The sequence below is a fragment of the Piliocolobus tephrosceles genome, chromosome 7 (genome assembly GCF_002776525.5).
Source record: "Piliocolobus tephrosceles isolate RC106 chromosome 7, ASM277652v3, whole genome shotgun sequence".
In the NCBI taxonomy this organism is placed as follows: Eukaryota; Metazoa; Chordata; class Mammalia; order Primates; family Cercopithecidae; genus Piliocolobus; species Piliocolobus tephrosceles.
This window is the reverse complement of record NC_045440.1, coordinates 86,414,464-86,434,659: the sequence shown is the minus strand read 5'-3', so window position 1 is coordinate 86,434,659 and position 20,196 is coordinate 86,414,464. Positions and strand designations below refer to the sequence as shown.

The 20,196-nt window shown below is 39.8% G+C and overlaps 1 protein-coding gene and 1 long non-coding RNA gene across 3 annotated transcripts; both read right to left on the bottom strand.

Moving 5' to 3' along the window:
• Window positions 1-1,090: 1,090 nt before the first annotated feature.
• Window positions 1,091-19,163, bottom strand: CA2 (carbonic anhydrase 2). Of its 2 annotated transcripts, XM_023227835.1 has the most exons (7): window positions 18,672-19,163; window positions 17,331-17,528; window positions 8,878-8,996; window positions 8,279-8,371; window positions 6,877-6,939; window positions 5,447-5,602; window positions 1,091-1,903 (listed from the first exon to the last, which is right to left on the bottom strand). In XM_023227835.1, the coding sequence occupies exons 1-7, from the start codon at window positions 18,703-18,705 to the stop codon at window positions 1,784-1,786; spliced, it is 783 nt and encodes a 260-aa protein (XP_023083603.1). In that variant the 5' UTR covers window positions 18,706-19,163; the 3' UTR covers window positions 1,091-1,783. The 2 variants fall into 2 exon arrangements, with proteins under 2 accessions (XP_023083603.1, XP_023083604.1); XM_023227836.1 differs by lacking the exon at window positions 8,279-8,371.
• On the bottom strand, window positions 18,703-19,233 carry LOC111553186. The gene has a single exon (XR_002734840.2). It is a non-coding gene; the product is annotated as an uncharacterized LOC111553186 (long non-coding RNA).
• Between the last annotated feature and the right edge of the window lie 963 nt (window positions 19,234-20,196).

The window sequence follows — 20,196 nt, the reverse complement described above, 5'->3', positions numbered from 1 at the left end:
TATTTCATTTATTCACTCTTTCCTGTCTGTAATAGTTGTATAATTCATCTTTTTTGTTTGTGTGTGTGTTTCTTTAGAGACAGGGTCTCACTCTGTCACCAAGACTGGAGTACAGTGGTGCAATCATAGCTTACTACAGACTTGAACGCCTGGGCTCATGTGATCCTTGTGCGCGAGACTCCCAAGTAGTTAGGACTACAGGTATGCAACACCACGGTCGAATAATTTTTACATTTTTTATAAAGACAAGGCCTCATTATGTTGCCTAGGCTGGTCTCAAACTGCCAGCCTAAAGCAATCATCCTGCCTCAGCCTCCCAAAGTACTGGGATTACCAGAGTGAGCCACCATGCTCAGCTTAATTTCTCTTTTTAAAATTCAAATTATTATGTCACTTCTGGGTATCAATTGAATTCCCTTTTTTAATAAAATGAATTTTTATTTATTTTATTCCCAAGGGCCTTATATTGATTCAGTGTGCAGACTCTTCTCCCTTCTCTACCTTGCTACTTTTTTTTTTTTTTTTTTTTTTTGAGACAGAGTCTTGCTCTGTCGCCCAGGTTGGAGTGCAGTGGCTGGATCTCAGCTCACTGCAAGCTCCGCCTCCCGGGTTCACCCCATTCTCCTGCCTCAGCCTCCCCAGTAGCTGGGACCACAGGCGCCGGCCACCTCGCCCGGCTAATTTTTTGTATTTTTAGTAGAGACGGGGTTTCACCGTGTTAGTCAGGATGGTCTCGATCTCCTGACCTCGTGATCCGCCGGTCTCGGCCTCCCAAAGTGCTGGGATTACAGGCTTGAGCCACCGCGCCTGGCCTACCTTGCTACTTTTAATGTAATCATTTCTCTTGCAGAATTAATCTTCATAGGATTGTCATGAAGATCACATGAATGCTCAGATAGCACTTAAAATGGTACTTGGCATAATAAGTAAATGACCTCCAGAGTTTTCCTTTTATGGAGACTTCTTCAATTATCAGTAAGCCAATTATGATGGCTCATTATTAATAAGGAATTATGAATTGTAAAAGTAGACATTTGTTCCTCCATTACTGTATTACCCACTACTCAGTCCACAATAAAATAACCCAGAATAGAATTCTGAATTTTATTAGAGAATATATCTAAAATACAATATTTATTAAGTTATGATATATTGTCTGAATTGAAATATACTCTGTATCACAACTCTAATTACAACAATTTTTACAGATAATACTTCATTTACATCTCAGTAATTCAAAAGTCACTAAATTACAACGTAAATCATATTTAAGATAGCTTTACTAAATAATTTTTAAAGTTTTTCTCTAATATAACATCTTGGAATCATGAACATTTATTTTTCCTGGTTTACATTACATAGAATTATGACTATTTTACCTGATTTGCCTTAACTAGCTCAATTTATCATGTGCTATGGATTTGCACTCAATCATTCTACTTTCCCATGTTTTAAAAGCAGCATTTTAGTGAACAATTGAGTGTTCATCACCATACATGCTATGAACAAAGTCAAGGTACTTTATTCTTATTTCTTATCCTATATTTTGTGTTACAGAAAAACTACTACCATAAACAAAGCACCAACCAGCCACAGCAGTTGTGTCAAGCATGACAATTGATCTAGTCTTCACATTTTATTAGTAAGCCTATCAAGTAAGAGATGAAGCGTCTCGAAAACCAGACACAAAGCAATCAGGGTCCAAATCACCAAGGCAGATCTGTGCTTAGCTAAAGGGAAACACCCGAAGATTCATTATTTGGATACAGGCTATGGGACCATCTTATTTGAAGGAAGCTTTGATTTGCCTGTTCTTCAGTGGCTGAGCCGGGCGCCAGTTGTCCACCATCAGTTCTTCAGGTTCACCCTCCCCATTGAAGTTAAGTTTACGGAATTTCAACATCTAAAAGACACAATAAAACATTGATAATTAACGTTTCACAATAGTATTCAGTTATATGCTTGTGTTGTATCTTTAAATACATTCCCCTGCCAGGCACAGTGGCTCATGCCTGTAATCCCAGCACTTTGGAAGGCTGAGGCAGATGGATCACTTGAGGTCAGCAATTCGAGACCAGCCTGGCTAGCATGGCAAAACCCTGTCTCTACTAAAAAAAAAGAAAAAGAAAAAATTAGCCAGGCGTGGTGGCACACCTGTAATCTCAGCTACTTGGGAGGCTAAAGCACGAGAATCATTTCAACCCTGGAGGCAGAGATTGCAATGAGCTGAGATTGCGCCACTGCACTCCAGGCTAGGCAACAGAGCGAGGCTCTGTCTCAAAAAGCAGAAACAAAAACAAACAAAAATGACATTCCCCAACATTCACAGTGCTGTGCATCAAAGGTCAAAATTCAATTTGATTCCTAATAAATACATAATCACATATAGATTATGTATGCATGCTTTAATATAACAAACAAATTTATACAAAATACACAAATTCATTGGGGCCATTTTTAAAGGAAATTTTCAGTGGCCTTTTAATTTTAAAATTTAATCTCAAAAGTCTATAAACTCATACCTTTAGATGCAAGATAATAACAATTTTGGTTTCAAATTAAAGTTTGTTTTCTGCCCCAGGGAAGACAAACTATCACATCTGTACAATAAAGTGGTCAGGACCTGTAAGCTCTATGGGCTGAGTGACGAGCTGGCATCTCCAAATACACAAAAACACAAAAATGAATTTGCCCAGGCTGATTCGCCTTAACTAGCTCAATTTATCTCATGCTATGGAGTTGCACTCAACCTTTCTACTTCCCTGTTTTAAAAACAGCATTTTAGTGAACAATTGTGAATGCTAATCACCCTACATAGCCCTACTGGTACTTTGCCAATATATGCATTTAACATTAGAACCCCTTGTCACTGGCTGATTTTAATTCCCTTGTAAACTTGTTTCAGTTTACTGGCCACCACTGAGATACAGGAAGCCACTGAACAGTCTCCCACTTCTTCAAGGTTCTTAAAAAGTGCTACTTTCCTCCCTCTAACCAAGACTTGATCCAAATGAAAAAGGGTGGTTTGGGCAGTAATACAGCAGCCCAGGAATCAACAGCCTTTAACCTGATTTCTTTGGTCCGGTAATAGTCTCTCAATGACTCCTATAAAGCCACCTTCCATGCACATAACATGTACAGCTATGGTTACTGAATGCTAGGGAGCATTCTAAGGATATATAGGGTTGACTCATTGCAACAGAATTCCAGCAATCTGAAAGAGAGTCTGTTCATAAAGTGTAATCAGGTCAAACTTTTGATCAAACCAGTATAACCGATTTCTGTTCCTCACTGCACCAATTAAATTACACTCATCACATTAGTCAACTTGACTCATTATTTTAGCATCACAGAGACAGAGCCTGAATATAGAAAATAAAGGTAGCAGAATTAGCAGACCCGTTTATACTGCTTACCTAAAATCCACACCCCCCACCCCCATACTTCCTCATTGACAGACATCTGCCTTCTCCCTGTAAGCCTCAGTAGGGTCATGAAGTTGTAGTGTGAGGAAAGATTATAATGCCACTCTGTTTTGTAGATGCAGTGTTTACGTTATAATTTAAAACATGGAATTTTTTTTCTTCTTTCACTGAGAGCAATCCAACTTTAAAGCAATAGTCTGACATTTAGAGCCATTATAGCAAATGGATTTATGGTGTATACACACCCACAGGCCAAAATGATCACATTCCCTGGCTAGGGACTAAGTAAGAAACGCAATTCTAGCCAGTGAGAAGTGAAAGGTTTGCTAGGGGCCTTCAGGGAAAAGCTTCTCTGCTCCTAGGGAGCCAATGGAAGAGGTATTCATTTCCTCCTCAAGAAGTGGTTGTATCCAGATGTGATGCTCAAAATGCTCTTGCAACTACCTTGAGGATGAAGTCCTCACCTGAAGATGGGCTAGGCCAAGTCAAGGGAATCAGACAGAGGAGGACCTGGAGCCCTAGCTTCCTGAGCTGAGCATGAGCCTCCCTCCAGACTCCATGTTATAGGACAAGAAAAATAGCCCTATTGGTATTTTGCCAATATATGCAATTAACATTATTTGTTTAATACCACTTTCAACTTTAAAGAGCAAACTCAGGTCACAGGGATTAATGCAGTAGGTTCAACTGCCCTTATCTATATGTGTATTTTGGCCTGTGGGTGTGTATATGCCGTAAATCTATTTGTTATAATGGCTCTAAATGTCAGACTATTGCTTTAAAGTTGGATTGCTCTCAGTGAAAGAAGAAAAAATATTCCATGTTTTAAATTACAATGTAAACACTGCATCTACATAGCAAAGTGGCATTATAATCTTTCCTTACACTATAACTTCAAGAAGCTTGCTCAAATATCTTATTACTACAAGGTCAATCTTCAAGTGACATACTACAAGACAAGCATGCTATTTTTTAGGCCCACGTTGATATGCTACAAGTAATTTTCCAGTCAGATATATATTTCCTTTAAAGAAAGATGTGAAGCATCTTCAGCATTCATAAGTCCATATTCTAAAGGAGGACACAGGAATAGAATCCTTGCTCCCAGACCTGATTCTGTCCCAAGGTAGCTGAGGGGAAAACACTTCAATTTTCCTGTTTCTCAGACTGTTGTTGATCAATGTGATTCAAGCCAGTGAAATGAGAAAGTTGGACAACATAATCTCTATTGCACATTGCAGCTCTAAACCTCTATTATTCAGCATTTTTGTAGGTTTAAATCACACCGTCACTACTCACATAGTTACCATTTTCAAGATTGTTGGCTCCTAAAGCTCTCCTTAAATTATTCAGGATCCAACCTCTTGTGAATCCTAAGGAATGTTCACTTTCTACATTTCAACTGTGTGCTAAGAGACAAGTCTAGGAAAAATTCATTTGTATCCACTTTTGTGGCCACTCATCAGTGTCTTAATCACTTGAACATCACACAATACATTGTATTGGAAATGTAAGAATACCTGCTCTAAGCCTCTAAAGCAACCTGGAGTAAGTTTTAATAGATATGTGTTCTCCAAGGGATGACTCTCAGCTGTCAGGATTCAGAAATGCATTCTGATATAAATAAAACTGCAGAAAGCTCTTAGGTGAGTGAGTAGTAAGCTGGGAATTCACTGATATCTATGTAACCTTGAATATGAACTCTCACTTTTCTAAGCCTCAGTTTCCTCAAAACTGGCAAAAAAAAAAAAAGCGTTTATTAGGAAACAGATACCTTTCTCATTGAATCTTTACAATGACTATTCAATTTTACAGGATAAACAAACTGTGTAAGCTTATAGCTAATAACAACAAAGATTTACTGAATGCTGTTTATTTGCTGAGCACCGTCAAAGGCACTATTTCCATAGCAAGAAGTAGCAGAAGGATTAAATCTCAGGTCTCTCTCACTCTGGAGGCCAAGGTCTTCTGCCTTGACTAAATGCTCCACCTGTAAACAGACCTGTCATTAGAAAACCAACCTGCTCGCTGCTGACGCTGATGGGTTCCTTGAGCACAATCCAAGTCACACATTCCTGAAGAGGAGGGGTGGTCAGTGAGCCTGGGTAGGTCCAATAATCCAAGGATTCAGGAAGGAGACCACGAGGATCGAAGTTAGTGAAGTCAGCACTCTTGCCCTAGAACAAAGCAAATATGCAGGTTCAAACCGTCACATTGACAGAGTAGGAGGAAGGTAGGAAAGCAGGAGACACAAATAGGTATACTCCTCTCTGATGGTCAAAAACACTTTTTAAAAGAGAGGTCCTATATTCACTGGCAAACAAAATAAAAAGAAATTAACAGAAGACATTTGACTTGAAAATACGTGGCACGTCTTAGCAAAACAAAACAAAACAAAACAAAAAACTATTTTCACATGTCCATTTTTCATCTTGGCCTTTTATCTAAAATGATCCCTTACATTCTCCATTAAGTCATTAACCGATCACACCCAGTATTTAAAGTGAGACTGCTGCCACTAAAATAAGGTGACTTCCGATTGTAATAACAGAAACAGGGTATCCCTGATGAGGAGGTGATTTTCTCGCTCTAGGTCAGAATCAAATAACTACATTCTGTTTTGGACACTCCACTTTTCAAGCAAACAGGAATGATTTACTGGAAGAGTGACAAGGTGGTGGCAAAGAGAGAAAACGATGTTACATGAGAATAGTTAAAGGGAACTAAAGATAATTAGCTTGAGGTAGGTGAAAAAACAGAGTAGAGAGAGAGTAGGGTTATGTGGAAGAGAGATCAGGTTTATTCTGTGAATTCAAGGGGCTCAAGCCAGGGGTGTAGAGTGAGCATTTCAGAGGATAGATGTTGCTTCAATGTGAGGATCAGCTTTATAAAGCCAGGGCTGCCCCTGGTGATAAGTTTCCCCATTACGGGAAGTGACTGTAGTGTTTAAACAGATGCTCAACGACCTCAATACAACTATGCTGTAGAGAGGATTTAAATGCAGGATGAATGAATGCAAAGAGGTTATAGAATAGAAATCTCCATGAAACAGGGCCTTGTTTATCTTGTTCACCATTGTGTCTACTTGTTTGCAAAGCGACTGGCACATAGTACATACTCAACAAATATCTGCTGTGTGAATGAGTGAATAATTTGACTAGAGAACCTTTGAACCGCCTTGCAGTCATAAGATTCTCTGACTCTTACATATGGATGTTCAAATGATGGGGGAGCAAGATTAAATAAACACAAGTCTTAGAATTATGCTAGCATTAGGATCAACTTTGTTGAAAGAAACATTAAATATTTAAGGAATATTCTACCTTTATTAACTGCTCATCCAAATACCACATGTCATTGAGACTGTGCAATTTGATCAAAAGAAATTTCTAAAACCAATGGAGTATCGAAAATCAGTACCCTAAGAAGGTGGCAGAAAATTCAAATTTACCTTTGTTTTAATGGAGTCCAGCACATCAACAACTTTCTGAAGGCCCGGTTTAGCGCTGCCAACCTAAAGAAAAACATAAAGGGCAAGATACTATCACCCAGTTGGTACTGTACCAGTTTTTATTTTTATTTGGGTAGCTCTATTAGAAAACATCCAAATAGCCCAAATCCTCCACTTTATACCTGATACCCATCAGTACTGGCTTGATGACACTGACACCATAGACTTGCCTACTTTCACCGAATCTTCAACCTGCCTCGGCTTCCACTCAGATAGTACTCCTGAAACCACTGGCTCAATTATCCCCAGTGACCTCTAACTTTCAGAATACTCTTCAAGGACTTGCCTTGATTTCCTTGTAGGACTTTACACCATGGTCATCTCTTCTTTTTAAAAATTATCTTCTTCTTTGGCTTTCCCTATGCCTTCCAACATCCCAAATCTCTCTTAACTCTTGCCTTGTCTTTTAGAGTCAGAGTCTTACTCTGTCACCCAGCCTGTAGTGCAGTGGCATGATGATAGCTCACTGTAACCTCAAACCCCTAGGCTCAAGTGATTTTCCTGCCCTGGCCTCCCGAGTAGCTGGGACTGCAGGTATACACTACCATGCCCAGCTAATTTTGTGTTTTTGTGTTTGTTTGTTTGTTTTATGCCCAGTTAATTTTTTAAAAATTTTATAGAGATGGAATGGCGCTATGTTGCCCAGGCTGGTCTTGAGCTCCCAGCCTCAAACTATCCTCCTGCCTTGGTGTCCCAAGGTGCTGGGATTACAGGTGTAAGCCACCACACCTGACCCCTTTTAAGTTGTTTAATTTGCATCCGTCCCCTTGTAAAGGCCTTACATTTTGCAGTTTCTCAGGATTGCTCCCTGCGCAGCTTTCTCATCTCCCTATTCATGCTGCACTTGGATGATTTCATAGACACCTGTAGCTTTCACCTCAACATATGAATCAGAGCTCATAAATCTCCAGTCCAGACCTTTCTCCATTCCCCTTTACCAAGGTTTAGAGGGCAGCTCAACCAGTTATGTCCCACTGTTGCCTGAAATTCACTGTCCTTCCCCTCTTCAGAACCTGATCTTACTTTATCATGATATAGTGCTGTTTAGCCTCAGGTTAAATGAAAAGAAAACAAACACCTAGCAATCACCCAAGTTGATCTCTTTATGTTCTTCACATTTACATCCAAACAGTACCGAATAAACACCTCTCCTATTGTCTTTCTGTCCTCCATCTCCACTGCAACTAGCAGATATGAAAGGAGGAGATAAACTTGAAAACATTTCAGGGACAAAGGCATTTCCTAAGCTCTTTTGTAGAATGTCCTGTATGTGACAAATGTTCTGTCTGGTCATTCTTTATTAAAAATAGGAAAAAAAGAAATAATTGGGCCATCAACTAACCTTCAAAAAAATACCTAGAACGGCCAGTCCATCGGGTTGCTGCAGAGCTTTCCCAAAATCCCCATATTTTGTGTTCCAGTGAACCAAGTGAAGCTAAGGCGAAGAGACAAAGCCACAGTGAGTGGTTTACACAATCAAAGCCGACAGATTTTGTCCAATGGTCTTTTTCTCACAGTAAAGGTTACTTAGGAAATTGAAAATATGGATAATTTTAAATCAAAACTTTCCTTTCACTTTAATTCTAATTATCCACAGAGTACTTGGTATAATAGCAAGTGTTTTCATCAATAACTCTAAGACAAAGAAATGTACAGTTTTGACAGAAGGCACACATTTGATATCCAAATTTATGTTAAAACAGGATCCTTTAATTTGAGTCTGTTTACGTTTTGCAAATGGTGGAGTTGGAGACAGTACAGAAAGTTCTGCAGCATTAAGTATGATGTCACAATTAAAGGTTATAAAAAGCAAATATGAAGGTCTTTTGTAAAAGAAGTGGTTCACTGGGTGTGAGTTGAATTTACAAATTAAGCTTTTGAAATTAATGCTATCAACTTATAAACACTTTTCCCTGGAAAGAAAAAAAAAGTATATCTTACCTCTGCAGTATATTTCTTTTTATCCACACTATGCTCAGAACCTTGCCCATCAAGTGAACCCCAGTGAAAGTGAAACTGAATCAGTCTGTAAGTGCCATCCAGGGGTCCTCCCTTGAGCACTATAATTAAAAACATATATACATATAACATATATGTATGTATCTGCATACACATGCATACATATGTATACACACATACACTGATACACACACACGCACATGAAACACACATCTAAATATTACCATCTTTAGTTCTGTTTTACAGTAGTAAATATTTGCCTTTCATCACATTTCACTCTGAAAATTCAATCCAGAGTCAAGTTTAGTCTATGGTGCTGAACAAAATCACTTCGTCTGTTTTTATTCCTCACATGTGTTGTCTGGAGAAAGGACGCTTTTCACATCTTTCTTTCTGAGCATACTGATTCCTTTTTCTGGATTTGTTTTAGAGTCATAGATTCAGGTCTAGAGAGAGAAAATTTTAAGTGAAACTAATAATCCCTCTGTGAACCATTTAGGAAGTGCCCATGCAGCTACTGGCCAAATAATTGGTCTGCTACATACACTTGCAAACGTGGGACCGTCTGTTCTACCAAGGCCCGATGGCTGCCATACAGCCTGGTTTACTAAACTCTGATACCAGTTATTACGCACCCGAATTTGTGAAATAAGTATTCCATTGATCTTAACATTGCAAAATCCAATTATCCTTATATAGGCTTCCCAAGTTCTTTAGAATTTGGACTGTCACTGCTGCTGGCTAGCTTTGTCCCCTTAATTTTTTATTATTTATTTATTTATTTTTAAATTATTATTATTATTATGGTGGCTCACACCTGTAATCCCAGCACTTTGGGAGGCCGAGGTGGGCTGATCACGAGGTCAGGAGATCGAGACCATCCTGGCTATTATTATTTTTTGAACAAAATCTTGCTCTGTTGCCCAGGCTGGAGTGCAGTGGTGCGATCTCAGCTCACTGTAACCTCCGCCTCAAGCAGAATTCAAGTGATTCTCGTGCCTCAGCCTCCCGAGTAGCTGGGATTACAGGCGTGCACTACCATGTCCAGCTAATTTTTATATTTTTAGTAGAGGCAGAGTCTTGCCTTGTTGCCCAGGCTGGTCTGGAACTCCTGAGCTTGAGTGATCCATCCACCTTGGCCTCCTAAAGTGCCCGGATTACAGGCATGAACCACTGTGCTCAGCCAAAAAGCCAAAAATTTTTATTAAACCTCTTTGACCTTAATTTACTCACCTGTAAAGTGGATACACTAAATCATTTACTATTTTACTAATAATTTATGGATCATCTTCTATATGCAGTGTAATGTGCTCTATTATCTCTAAGAACTTAAAATTCTAACTTGTTAACTATTCCATGATTCTACTATTTTGGCGTTACCGTAACCTCACTAAGCAAAATCAGTACTAAAACTCACATACTTGGGCTACGAACTATCTGTACATAATTAACAAGTTGCGTCTTGACAGAGGATTAAAATAGTGTGAAATCACTCTTTCTCCCATGCACCAAGAAACTCTGTACCTAACTTTATATGTATTAATGGGATTTAACCATTATATTCAAAAGCTTTTAAAACTAGTTTAGTTCTACAATTTAAATTTTATTTTTCTAGTACTGGGAATTAAACATTTGTTGCTATGAGTGTATTTTATTAGCTTTACTTTATAATTCCATAAAATAATGAGCCCAGATTTACTTTGGCATTGCAGAACAAAGGGATAACTTCTGTATAACAAGATTTGTTCATGAGCTTCACCTAAATATGCTTACATGGCAGCAACACCCATTCATCTATTCAAAGTGAAACACTGCTTTGAAGATATTCAAGCAGTGAGGTCTTTCTGTGGTTCCTGATACAACCTCTGGCTGCCAGATCTGTTTTACAGTAGGCCAGGATAAAAAGGAAGAATGGAAACAGAAAGAATTATAAATGGTGTTATGTTTCAGATCTGCTAAGAAATATGAATTTGGATGTATTCTGACAAAGTCACATCTCTTGGAACACAAAAACAACTTATTATGACAATATGTTTCCTGATAATTCTATAAGGAAATATTAGCCTCTAATTCTAGACTTTTTTTTAAGAGAATGAAAGAATTCCTTTTTTTTAATAATAATATACCCTTAAAAATTAAATATATGTTCATGAAATAAATTAATACTGAAAAAATCCTTTATAATAACTCTTTAAAGCTAGCAACCAACTGGCTGATAATAAGAAGCAAATGTCATTTGTCACATCATTAATTCTACCAAGTGGTAAAACTAACTAAATAAAACCATACTAAGCATCTGAGATAACCAGTTTTCTAAATGTATCTTCTTTTTCCCCAGTGAAGAATCATAGCAGCATCTTACATTTTAAGGAGAATAAAGTTTATTGCTATTTCTTATTCTTATTCTTTCTCTTACAAATCTTAAAATTTCATCTTAATTTGTTTCTAAGAACATTCAGAATTAGGCAAGAGTGCATGCCAACTTTTATTAAACAATGCTTGCTAACAGCTAACACTAAAAAAAAAAAAAAAGGAAAAGTACTCTGGGCTCAATGATTAAACACATTCAGTGCTAATCTACTATCACCAGGTACCTGTTTTAGCCCCTGTTAAAATAAAACTCGTTGCTATGAAGATTAGAAACCCACTGTAACTAGAAAAAGTTATTAAATCTTTAACGTTTACTTGCTACAGAAGGCAGCAATTCTGGCAAACTCTTAGCATGGAGTTTAGTCAATGACGTCCTTCAAAAACATTGTTATAATAAATTGTCATAAACTCAAACTTTTTATTTGAGAAAAATAAAAGATAATATTTTGGTTTAAGTTAGGGACTTTATCCTATATTCTGGATCTACTTATTTATTTAAATGACTACATGCCATTTTCTAAACTGTTGCAGTTTAAAATGAAATCTATTTTCTAATATAAAAATAATTTTAAAAAATAGCAGAAATTGCTAACTGCATATTTTTTCTCTGTAAAATCCAGCCATGGCAGTGGCGCTTTAAAGAGTCAATGGTTTATTGTGCCCCAGAAATGTGTTTTGTGAGGGATGGAGAATAAATACAGTTTTCTACTCTAACGTTTTTTCAAGACCTTCCAAATTTAATTTAAATTCAAATCTCAACATCAAGAGCTCCAACCAATTTTAATTTTCATGATCTGTCATCAATTATATATACTCTGTATATAACACAAAACAAGCACTAAGTGTAATGTTATAGAATAATCTGTCTTCCTATATATATTATTTGAGGAAATTATATAAATTACTTTTTGAGAAAAATAAGAGATCTAGCAATATTGAAATGAATCTCATTGCTTATACAAATTAAAAGCTGAACATTTAATATTTTTAAATTTTTTCTCCCTAATCACTTAAACTAAATTAAGATGCACTGGAGTAACAGACTAAAGACCTTAATGAATGTCAACAGTTTCTTTTAAGTCCAAAATATAAATAAACTAGTCCCAATAATCTTTAGTTTAAAAATAAAATTTAAATGATTTCCTACTAATGAAGCAAATGACTAATTCTACAGAAAACATGTCATTTTCGGGACTATCTTTTCTATAAACAACCTGAAAATGTTAAAATCATGCATTACTGTTTTGCCTGTTGGCAGCAGCCAATAATCCTAGGGCTACATGCCAATATAGACAAATCTGGGGATAACAAACATACACGTGTTCCATTTGTTTTAAAGCAATAAGATGTGTAGCTGTCACTTTCACTAGAGTAAACACAGTCGAAATTCAACAGAAGTTGTGGTTTAAGCTATGTGGCAATTATATAGGAGTAAAAAAAGAAGCTGTTTTGATGTGAATATAGTAACTACAGTGTTCAGAATATGTTGGTCCATTTTCTAGGTATTTAGGGTTTTGCTGACACCATGACTGTGTGCATGACAAGCCCTTTCGTTTGTTGCTATGCTTTCTTTTAACTTAGGACTGCTGTGGAAGGAAACTTTTAGAGCTTCAAAAGCAAGTCTCTGAAAGTCAAGCAGGATCCATGTATGAAGATCCATTGTGTCATATAGACAATAGGTCACTTAGAAAGAGCACAGGTAAACTCATCCAGCTTCCTTTACTCTTTTCTTGAAATAACAAACAGGTTTTAAAAATTCCAATTTCTAAAAAACAGAAATGATGTAAGACTTGGATAAGAGTTGGCCCAATAATTCTGGCATTGGCTTTCAAAATTTGTCCCTAACTTTGCAATAAAGCAGGAGAGTATTAAACTCCTTAATAAAAGTTAATAAGTTAGCAGGAGTTAATAATTTGACTACTATTCTTTTCTCCTAGATAAGGCCATTAATAAAACATCTCAAGCAGGGTGAGTTATTATTTAATAAGTTTTTTAAAAAACCTAAAGGGATTAGCAATTTTTCATTAACTTAAGGTGAATTTAAGGTGGCTTATTTTCAAAGGAATTTAGAAGATTGATGAGAGCTCTAACCCAAGCTTCTAGTTAAATCCTATTAACTCCACAGTTTAAAAAATTCTCTCAAGCTTAAATCAGCAATAAAGTCAACCCACTCAGTTTCTGATACCCAAGTACTTAAGTTTGGATATAAGAGAACATTTAAAGCATATTGGAAAGCCTCAGTTTATGAGAAGTTCTAGAAGGCTGAAATCTCATTAAGACAAAGAAGACAGGTAAATGAACTGCATTTAAATGCAGGAAATAAGAGGTATAGGAAATCTAAAAATGTTACCACCACAAAAATAACTCCTAACAAAAAAAGATGTTAAACTGTTGATTTTTTAAAATTAAATGAGTAAAATAAAAAACTTTTTGACTTAAGTGTACAGAAAAAAATGCCAGTTTTTGAAAAACATGGTATGTACAAACTAAATGTCAAATATGGTTATCTCTCAAATATTTTTATTCTAATTCTATTTTTAAGTGATTGCTATTTAGTTCCTCCAGCAAACTAGCAAGGAGATGACTTAGCAAGTTATTTAAACTCTTTTGCTTCAGTTTCTTCATGTTTATTTTAGGTGAGTTTAACTAGAGTATCTCTACTCTTTGTTTTGGCTTTGAGAGCCTAGGATTGTTTTATTTAAAAAAAAAAAAAAAGTCTAAAGGGAGTTTTTCCACATGTTTTTTCTTTGTGTGTGGTTTTGTTTGTTTGTTTGTTTGTTTGTTTGTTTTGAGATGGAGTCTTGTGCTGTCGCCAGGATAGAGTGCAGTGGTGTGGTCTCGGCTCACTGCAACCTCCGCCTCCCAGGATCCAAATTCTCCTGCCTCAGCCTCCTGAGTAGCTGGGGTTACAGACGCATGCCACAACACCCAGTTCATTTTTTCGTATTTTTAGTAGAGACGGGGTTTCACCCTGTTGGCCAGGCTGGTCTTGAATTCCTGACCTCAAGTGATCTGCCTGTCTCAGCCTTCCAAAGTGCGGGGACTACAGGTGTGAGCCACCATGCCTGGCCTCCACATGGTATAATTTTTAAAAATTTATTCTGTAGATGTCTTTTCCCTTAATATTGACATTTTAATATATTCTGCATCCTTGTTTAACCAAAGTAACTGAAAATGTGGAAAAGAGAGGCAAAATTACAAAGGAATCTTTCATATGCAAATAAGGGCAAGTCCTTCCTGACCTTGCTTTTAGTATGCCTTCTTGCCTTTCTGGAGCACACGCTGTGCTCTCTTAAGTCCCCTGGTATTTCCTATCTCCCTTTGCCTGGACTTTTGTCCAAGATATCAAAATCCTTCAAGCCTCCGCATAAGCCTTATTTACCCTGGAAAGTCTCTCCTGTCTTACACAGTTAGACTGCTAAGCCTCCTTCACGTTTCCATATTTCCTCGGAATACTTCCTTTCTGCACTTATCAAAGTGGCAGTCAGGGTCTACTATTTCTATGTCTTTCTACTTTAGATATTTCCAGCATGGGCTCCGGGAAACAGGAGAGGGACCAGGCCTTCACCCTGCTTTCATGATGCTTAGCTTCCCATGCATTTAAGTGCTGTTAGTAATGATTTTTTTTTTTTTTTTTTTTTTTTTTTTTTTTTTTTTTTGTAGAAGAACTAGGTGGATCATACATGTGTCTCTAAAGACATGGGTGGGAGCTCTACCTAAACGCCATGGTTTTCATCTGTTTCACAATCTAAACATGGCCAACTTCTTTAAAAATGTATGCATTGCTCTCCACAAGAAATAGCTGCTAAAAATGTAGCTAGATCTAATTAGTTACTGCTTATGGAGAAATCCGTCAAAGTTTAACAGATTCATGGTAAAATATATAACTATATAATAACTTCATACATAAAATAAGGACATATTCAGTATGATAAACAGAATGCTTCGGAAAATATAAAATAAATTTTTAAAATACCATCCAATGATGGGAACTAATCTTAAAGCTGTTAAAGAAAAAGTTTATTCAGAAATCTTATCTCAGGTGCAACATATACAGCAATTGTCTAACAGAGGCGGTCGAAGGGTTCAAATTGTGACAACAACAGAGGCCATTTATTGAGGAACTTCTATGCGCCAGGCACTAGGCTAGGTGCTTTACATATACTGTCCCATTTCATCCTTCCACTGTGGCAGACACTACTGTTACTCCAACTTTACAGTTAAAAACAACTAAAACCTAGACAGTATTACTCCCAAAGTCTCTGAGCTAGTTGTCGGCAGAGCTAGAACGCAACTCCAGGTCTCTCTGACCCCAGTCTATGCTGATAACCACCAGACCATATGTTGAAATCCACTTTTCAATAATATGTATTACTAGAATAATTTATTTCACTATCCATTTTCTAAGGACTATAAGGAACCTCATCTGCTTTCATTTGTTGGAGATTTGTTTCTTCAGTGTTCCAAAAAAGACTCAAAGTATCCAATTTCTATGTAGCATCCAATGAGATACAAAATTTGGTAGACATTACATCCATTGAAAACAAGGACATCATTGTGGCTCTTTCAAAAAGTACAGCTACAGACTAAAGTAGCTCACTTCTTTTGGTTTGTAAATGACTAGACATGAAATGTTATAGCATCCTTTCTGTATGTGTAATACCTTGAGACCTTTGGCCTTGTCATGTTATAAATATACAGTATTCTTTACAAGAAAAAAATTGTTTAATTATATAACACTCTTCCTTTGGAGTGAGAGGAATGCTTGGGAAAGCAATGTAGCAGAATCACTGAACTGTCTTCAATGTACAACCTTTACTTGATTCTAATAAATCATCATACTGTGTCAGAATGTGTGAGTATGATTGTGAGTGTGTGTGTGTGTGTGTATGTATTGTATGTGTGTACTGGGGAGGGGTGCACACAGGCAGGCACAGGTAGGTTGAAAACATTTCTCAGATGATCTCCACATTATCCCCCATCTAATTGTCTTCCAGATTCACCATTTCAGAAAGCCAGGTGTTTACAAATTTTTTAAAAGTTGAAAGGAGGGAAGAATTCTTTTTTCAAAACCAAGCTGACTATATAGGATAGCTGCTGACAAAGAATAGTCAACCCAAATGGTTATAATTACATGTTATACAATATATTAGTACCATAGGTCACTACTCCAAAACTTTCTCATTTTGTTCCACCACTCCCCTCACTCCCACCACCAAACAAAATGTGTTTGCAGCACCATTTCATTCAATGACCTTCAGAGGAAAGCACTCAGGAAAATAGGGCACTGGCAATTAAAGTAACTGCTGAGCAAAGAAGGCAGCTACTATGTCTGAATGGGATCGTTCTCTTGTTTCAAAAGAGAGAGAGATTAAAAAAAAAAAAAAGCAGCACTTTTTTTTTTTTTACAGTGAGCATCCTGTAAACAGCTCTATTACAAATAAATATGGTAATTGGTTTTGTCAGTGATGGGCCAGGTATATCCACCAACTCTACAACATCTTCGTTTGTGGAATGAATTTTTGAGTAGATATCAAAATATGCTGCCATCTTTATCACACTAGCCCAGTCTTAAGAAATACCCATAACATTTTCCAAGAATTTCAGCATTTTAAATTGGCACGTTTTTTGTTACTCTTCTCGCTGCTACTTTGAAGATAAGGCTCACTAATGGATACGCGCCATTTTTAATGGATACACATCAACTCTGGAAGACAAATATTTTACAATCTTAAAAGTTCAATTAGTGCAAATCTCATCATGATTGATCTTTATTGCTAGGGGACTTTGCGCCTTTTGTGACTTTTCACAGGCATATTGCAGTTATTCAATGCCCTACATAGAAGTCAGGGATTTCACAGAGGAGAAACGGCCTCGGGACACTTCAAACTAATTAGCCTACTTCTCAGAATCTGAGACCTAATGAAAATGATCAGGGTGGCATCCTTGAGTCCTGAGACAAACTGTGCTATTAAGAGGGTTCCTACCACTGTTCCTGGCTCCTTCCATTAAGCTCGGAAAACAGCTACTGTCTAAAATACACAAGTTATTTTCTAAACACTGACCTGCTTTGTCCTGAGAGTCATCGAACTCCACGTTGAAAGAATGACCATTGTTGAGGATCCTCAGAGAAGTTGCTTGATCATAGGAAACAGACAGGGGCTTCAGGGAAGGGTCATACTTGGCTGTATGAGTGTCGATGTCAACAGGGGACTGGCGCTCTCCCTTGGCATTGGGGAAGTCCTTATGCCAGTGCTCAGGTCCTAGGGGAAAGAAGACGTGTGAATCCCCCATTGTAGGGAAAGGTACACCCAGACCCCTAGAGAAGAACAATCATTCCGGAGCCTATCTGCTCAGTTCCAATTTTAGAAGTAGCACTTAACAGTGGGGTAAATTTTGGCAAAACACGTAATCTGTGCCTCAGTTTCCCCATTTGTAATATGGAATAATTAGAAATTTACCTCATAAATGTCGCTGTAAGAATTAGAATCCATATATGTAAAGCTCTTAGATCACTGAGTGCTATATAAATATTAGCTATCTTAAAGTCGTTTTACTGAAATTCAGCAAGTGAAGTTGGGCAGACACTAATGTCAGGGCTTGTGGTTGGGATTTTGGGATATGCAAGCTCACTTAAGACATTCAAGGAGATCCGGATCCTTTCCTCACTGCCCAGGCCCCGGGTCCACCCCTCCTTTAACCGTCAGGGTCCCCACTACCTAGGAAGCCCCACACCCTCCAAAGATGCGCTAGGTGCGCCGAGGCATGCTTCTCTGCTCCGCTGGCTCCTAAGAACCAGGTCTGAGGCCAAGATAAAACCTGATTGCTGGTGTCCGACCCCCTAACATTAGAAGTCGAGAGACGAAGGGAAAACTCGGAAATCAGCGCCATGGATTCAAACCAGCACTGGAAAATGCCCCGGGACAGTTCGTGCTGAGCGCCTTAGCCACAGGTGGTGCTGAAACTGCGGGGGGGCGGGGGTGGACTGAGGTGGGGGGAAGGGGGAAGGGGAGTCTCTTAATTTCTCTGCGATCAACAACTAGAATTTTCCGTTACAACCCTTCCCCGCCTCCACCTAGGTCCGGTTAAAATGATCCCCAGGTCGGGACCCGGGAGGGACTGTTCTCGGGTTCCCCGGCCAGGGCTGCGCCTCCCCTCCTTCGGGCCCTGCGCGCCTCGGGCGGACGCGGTGATTCCTCGACAGTGGCCTCGCAGCTGGGGCAAGGGGGGCATCCCTGGCGCCGGGGAGCCGCGAGCGGAGTGAGCGCCCGGGGCGCACCTGAGCATCCAGCGCTCCCCGTGGCCGCGGTAAACAGCAAGTGCTGGTGCTGTGGGCCCCGGGCCGGCATCCAGGCTCGGGGATCCGGGATCGGAGGGCCGCCGCGCCGGCCACCGCCGGCACTCACCGTTGTGCTTGCCGTACCCCCAGTGATGGGACATGATCGCGCCGGCGGTCGGGGCTGGACAGGAATCCGCACAGGTCTAGCAGCAGCGGCTCAGGCGCCTGCACTGTTTGTCGGCGGGTCGTGCCGGCACCGGCTTTTATAGGCTCCCGCCAACTTCGTGCTCGGGAGCGGCCCGGGGGAGGGGGCCTGGGTGGACCTAGGCGACAAGGGGAGGAGGTGACGGGCGGAGGTGATCTCCCCGCGCTCTGGGCGGGCCGGGCGGGCTAGGCTCCGGGGGCGGGGAAAACGCCCTCTCGGCGGGCGCTCAGCGGGGCTCCGGGGCTCCTCTCCCGCCGCCCGGCTCCCCTCGGCCCGCGTCCGGGCCCCGGTGTCCTGGGCTGGCAGCGAAGCTCGGATCTCTGGGCTCGCGGCGGCTGCGGCAGCTCCTGGGCTCCTCCGTCCGACCCGGGCCGCGGAGCGTCTACGCGCACCCCATCCCCCTCCAGGGCGCGGAGTCTGGCGGCGGCAGGGACTGCTCGAGACCCGGACCCCCGGCACCTTTCATCCCCTGTGCCCATTGTGATCTGTCTCCTGGCCCTGGAGCCCTCCCACCCCACCCGCGCCGGGGTCTCCAGCGCGAAGGGCTCCGTTTCTGGTGTCCCCGGCCTGGGGCTGGCAAGCTGGGTTAGGAGCTATGACCTTGGGGCAAATAGGGATACGATCCTAGAGGCGCAGGGGAGCGCGCAGCACTGAGCGCTGAGAGCCACGCGCCCTCTGCTGCACCACCGTGGAATAGAACGAGACAGCGGCGCCACAGTCCCCTGCCCGCAGCCCACGCTCGGGCGAGCCTGGAGGATTGCATTTCCTCGTAGGCTGGCAGAGCCTCAGATGAAGTGTTCATCTTCTCCTTCTACTTTCCTTCTCTTTAAAAAATTAACGTGGGTGAGGAGACGTCCTAAGTTGAGTACATATTGAGTTGAAATAAACAAAACTCCTAATAAATCACTTTTCTCAGAAGAATCTAGTATGAGAAAGATATTTCTTCCAAAGATATGAGAAGTTCCCCGGCTGGCCAAGAAAACTTGGCATCTGGCATACCTAGGAATCATCGAAAATAGTTTAATAGCAAGGACATTTTGAGGCCAGCCAGCATTATGACTTTCGTGGGTCCTATGGCGTTTCACCTTGGGGGGGTCCCTTTTTCGTAAACACGCATTTATACCTACACTGACATAAAGATGAATATCTTAATATTGTATATTTAAACATTTTTCTTGACCAAAACCTATTTTTTTTCTTTTTTGTTCTTATTTTAAAAGGAAACATTTTCCTGAGCATCTGAAAGTATTGTGGACCTGAGGCACTGTGCTTACAGGGTCTAATGGGTAAGTGAGGCTGTTTTGAGATATAGACAGAATTCATTTCCCACAAGGGACCTTGCCACAAAAAAAAAAAATCCAGGGGTTTGTGAGAAGAAGTTCGGTTCTGTGGTCTCTTCAATCTCTGAGGGCAATAGTATTAGAGTTACAGCTGGGGAAGCAGGACA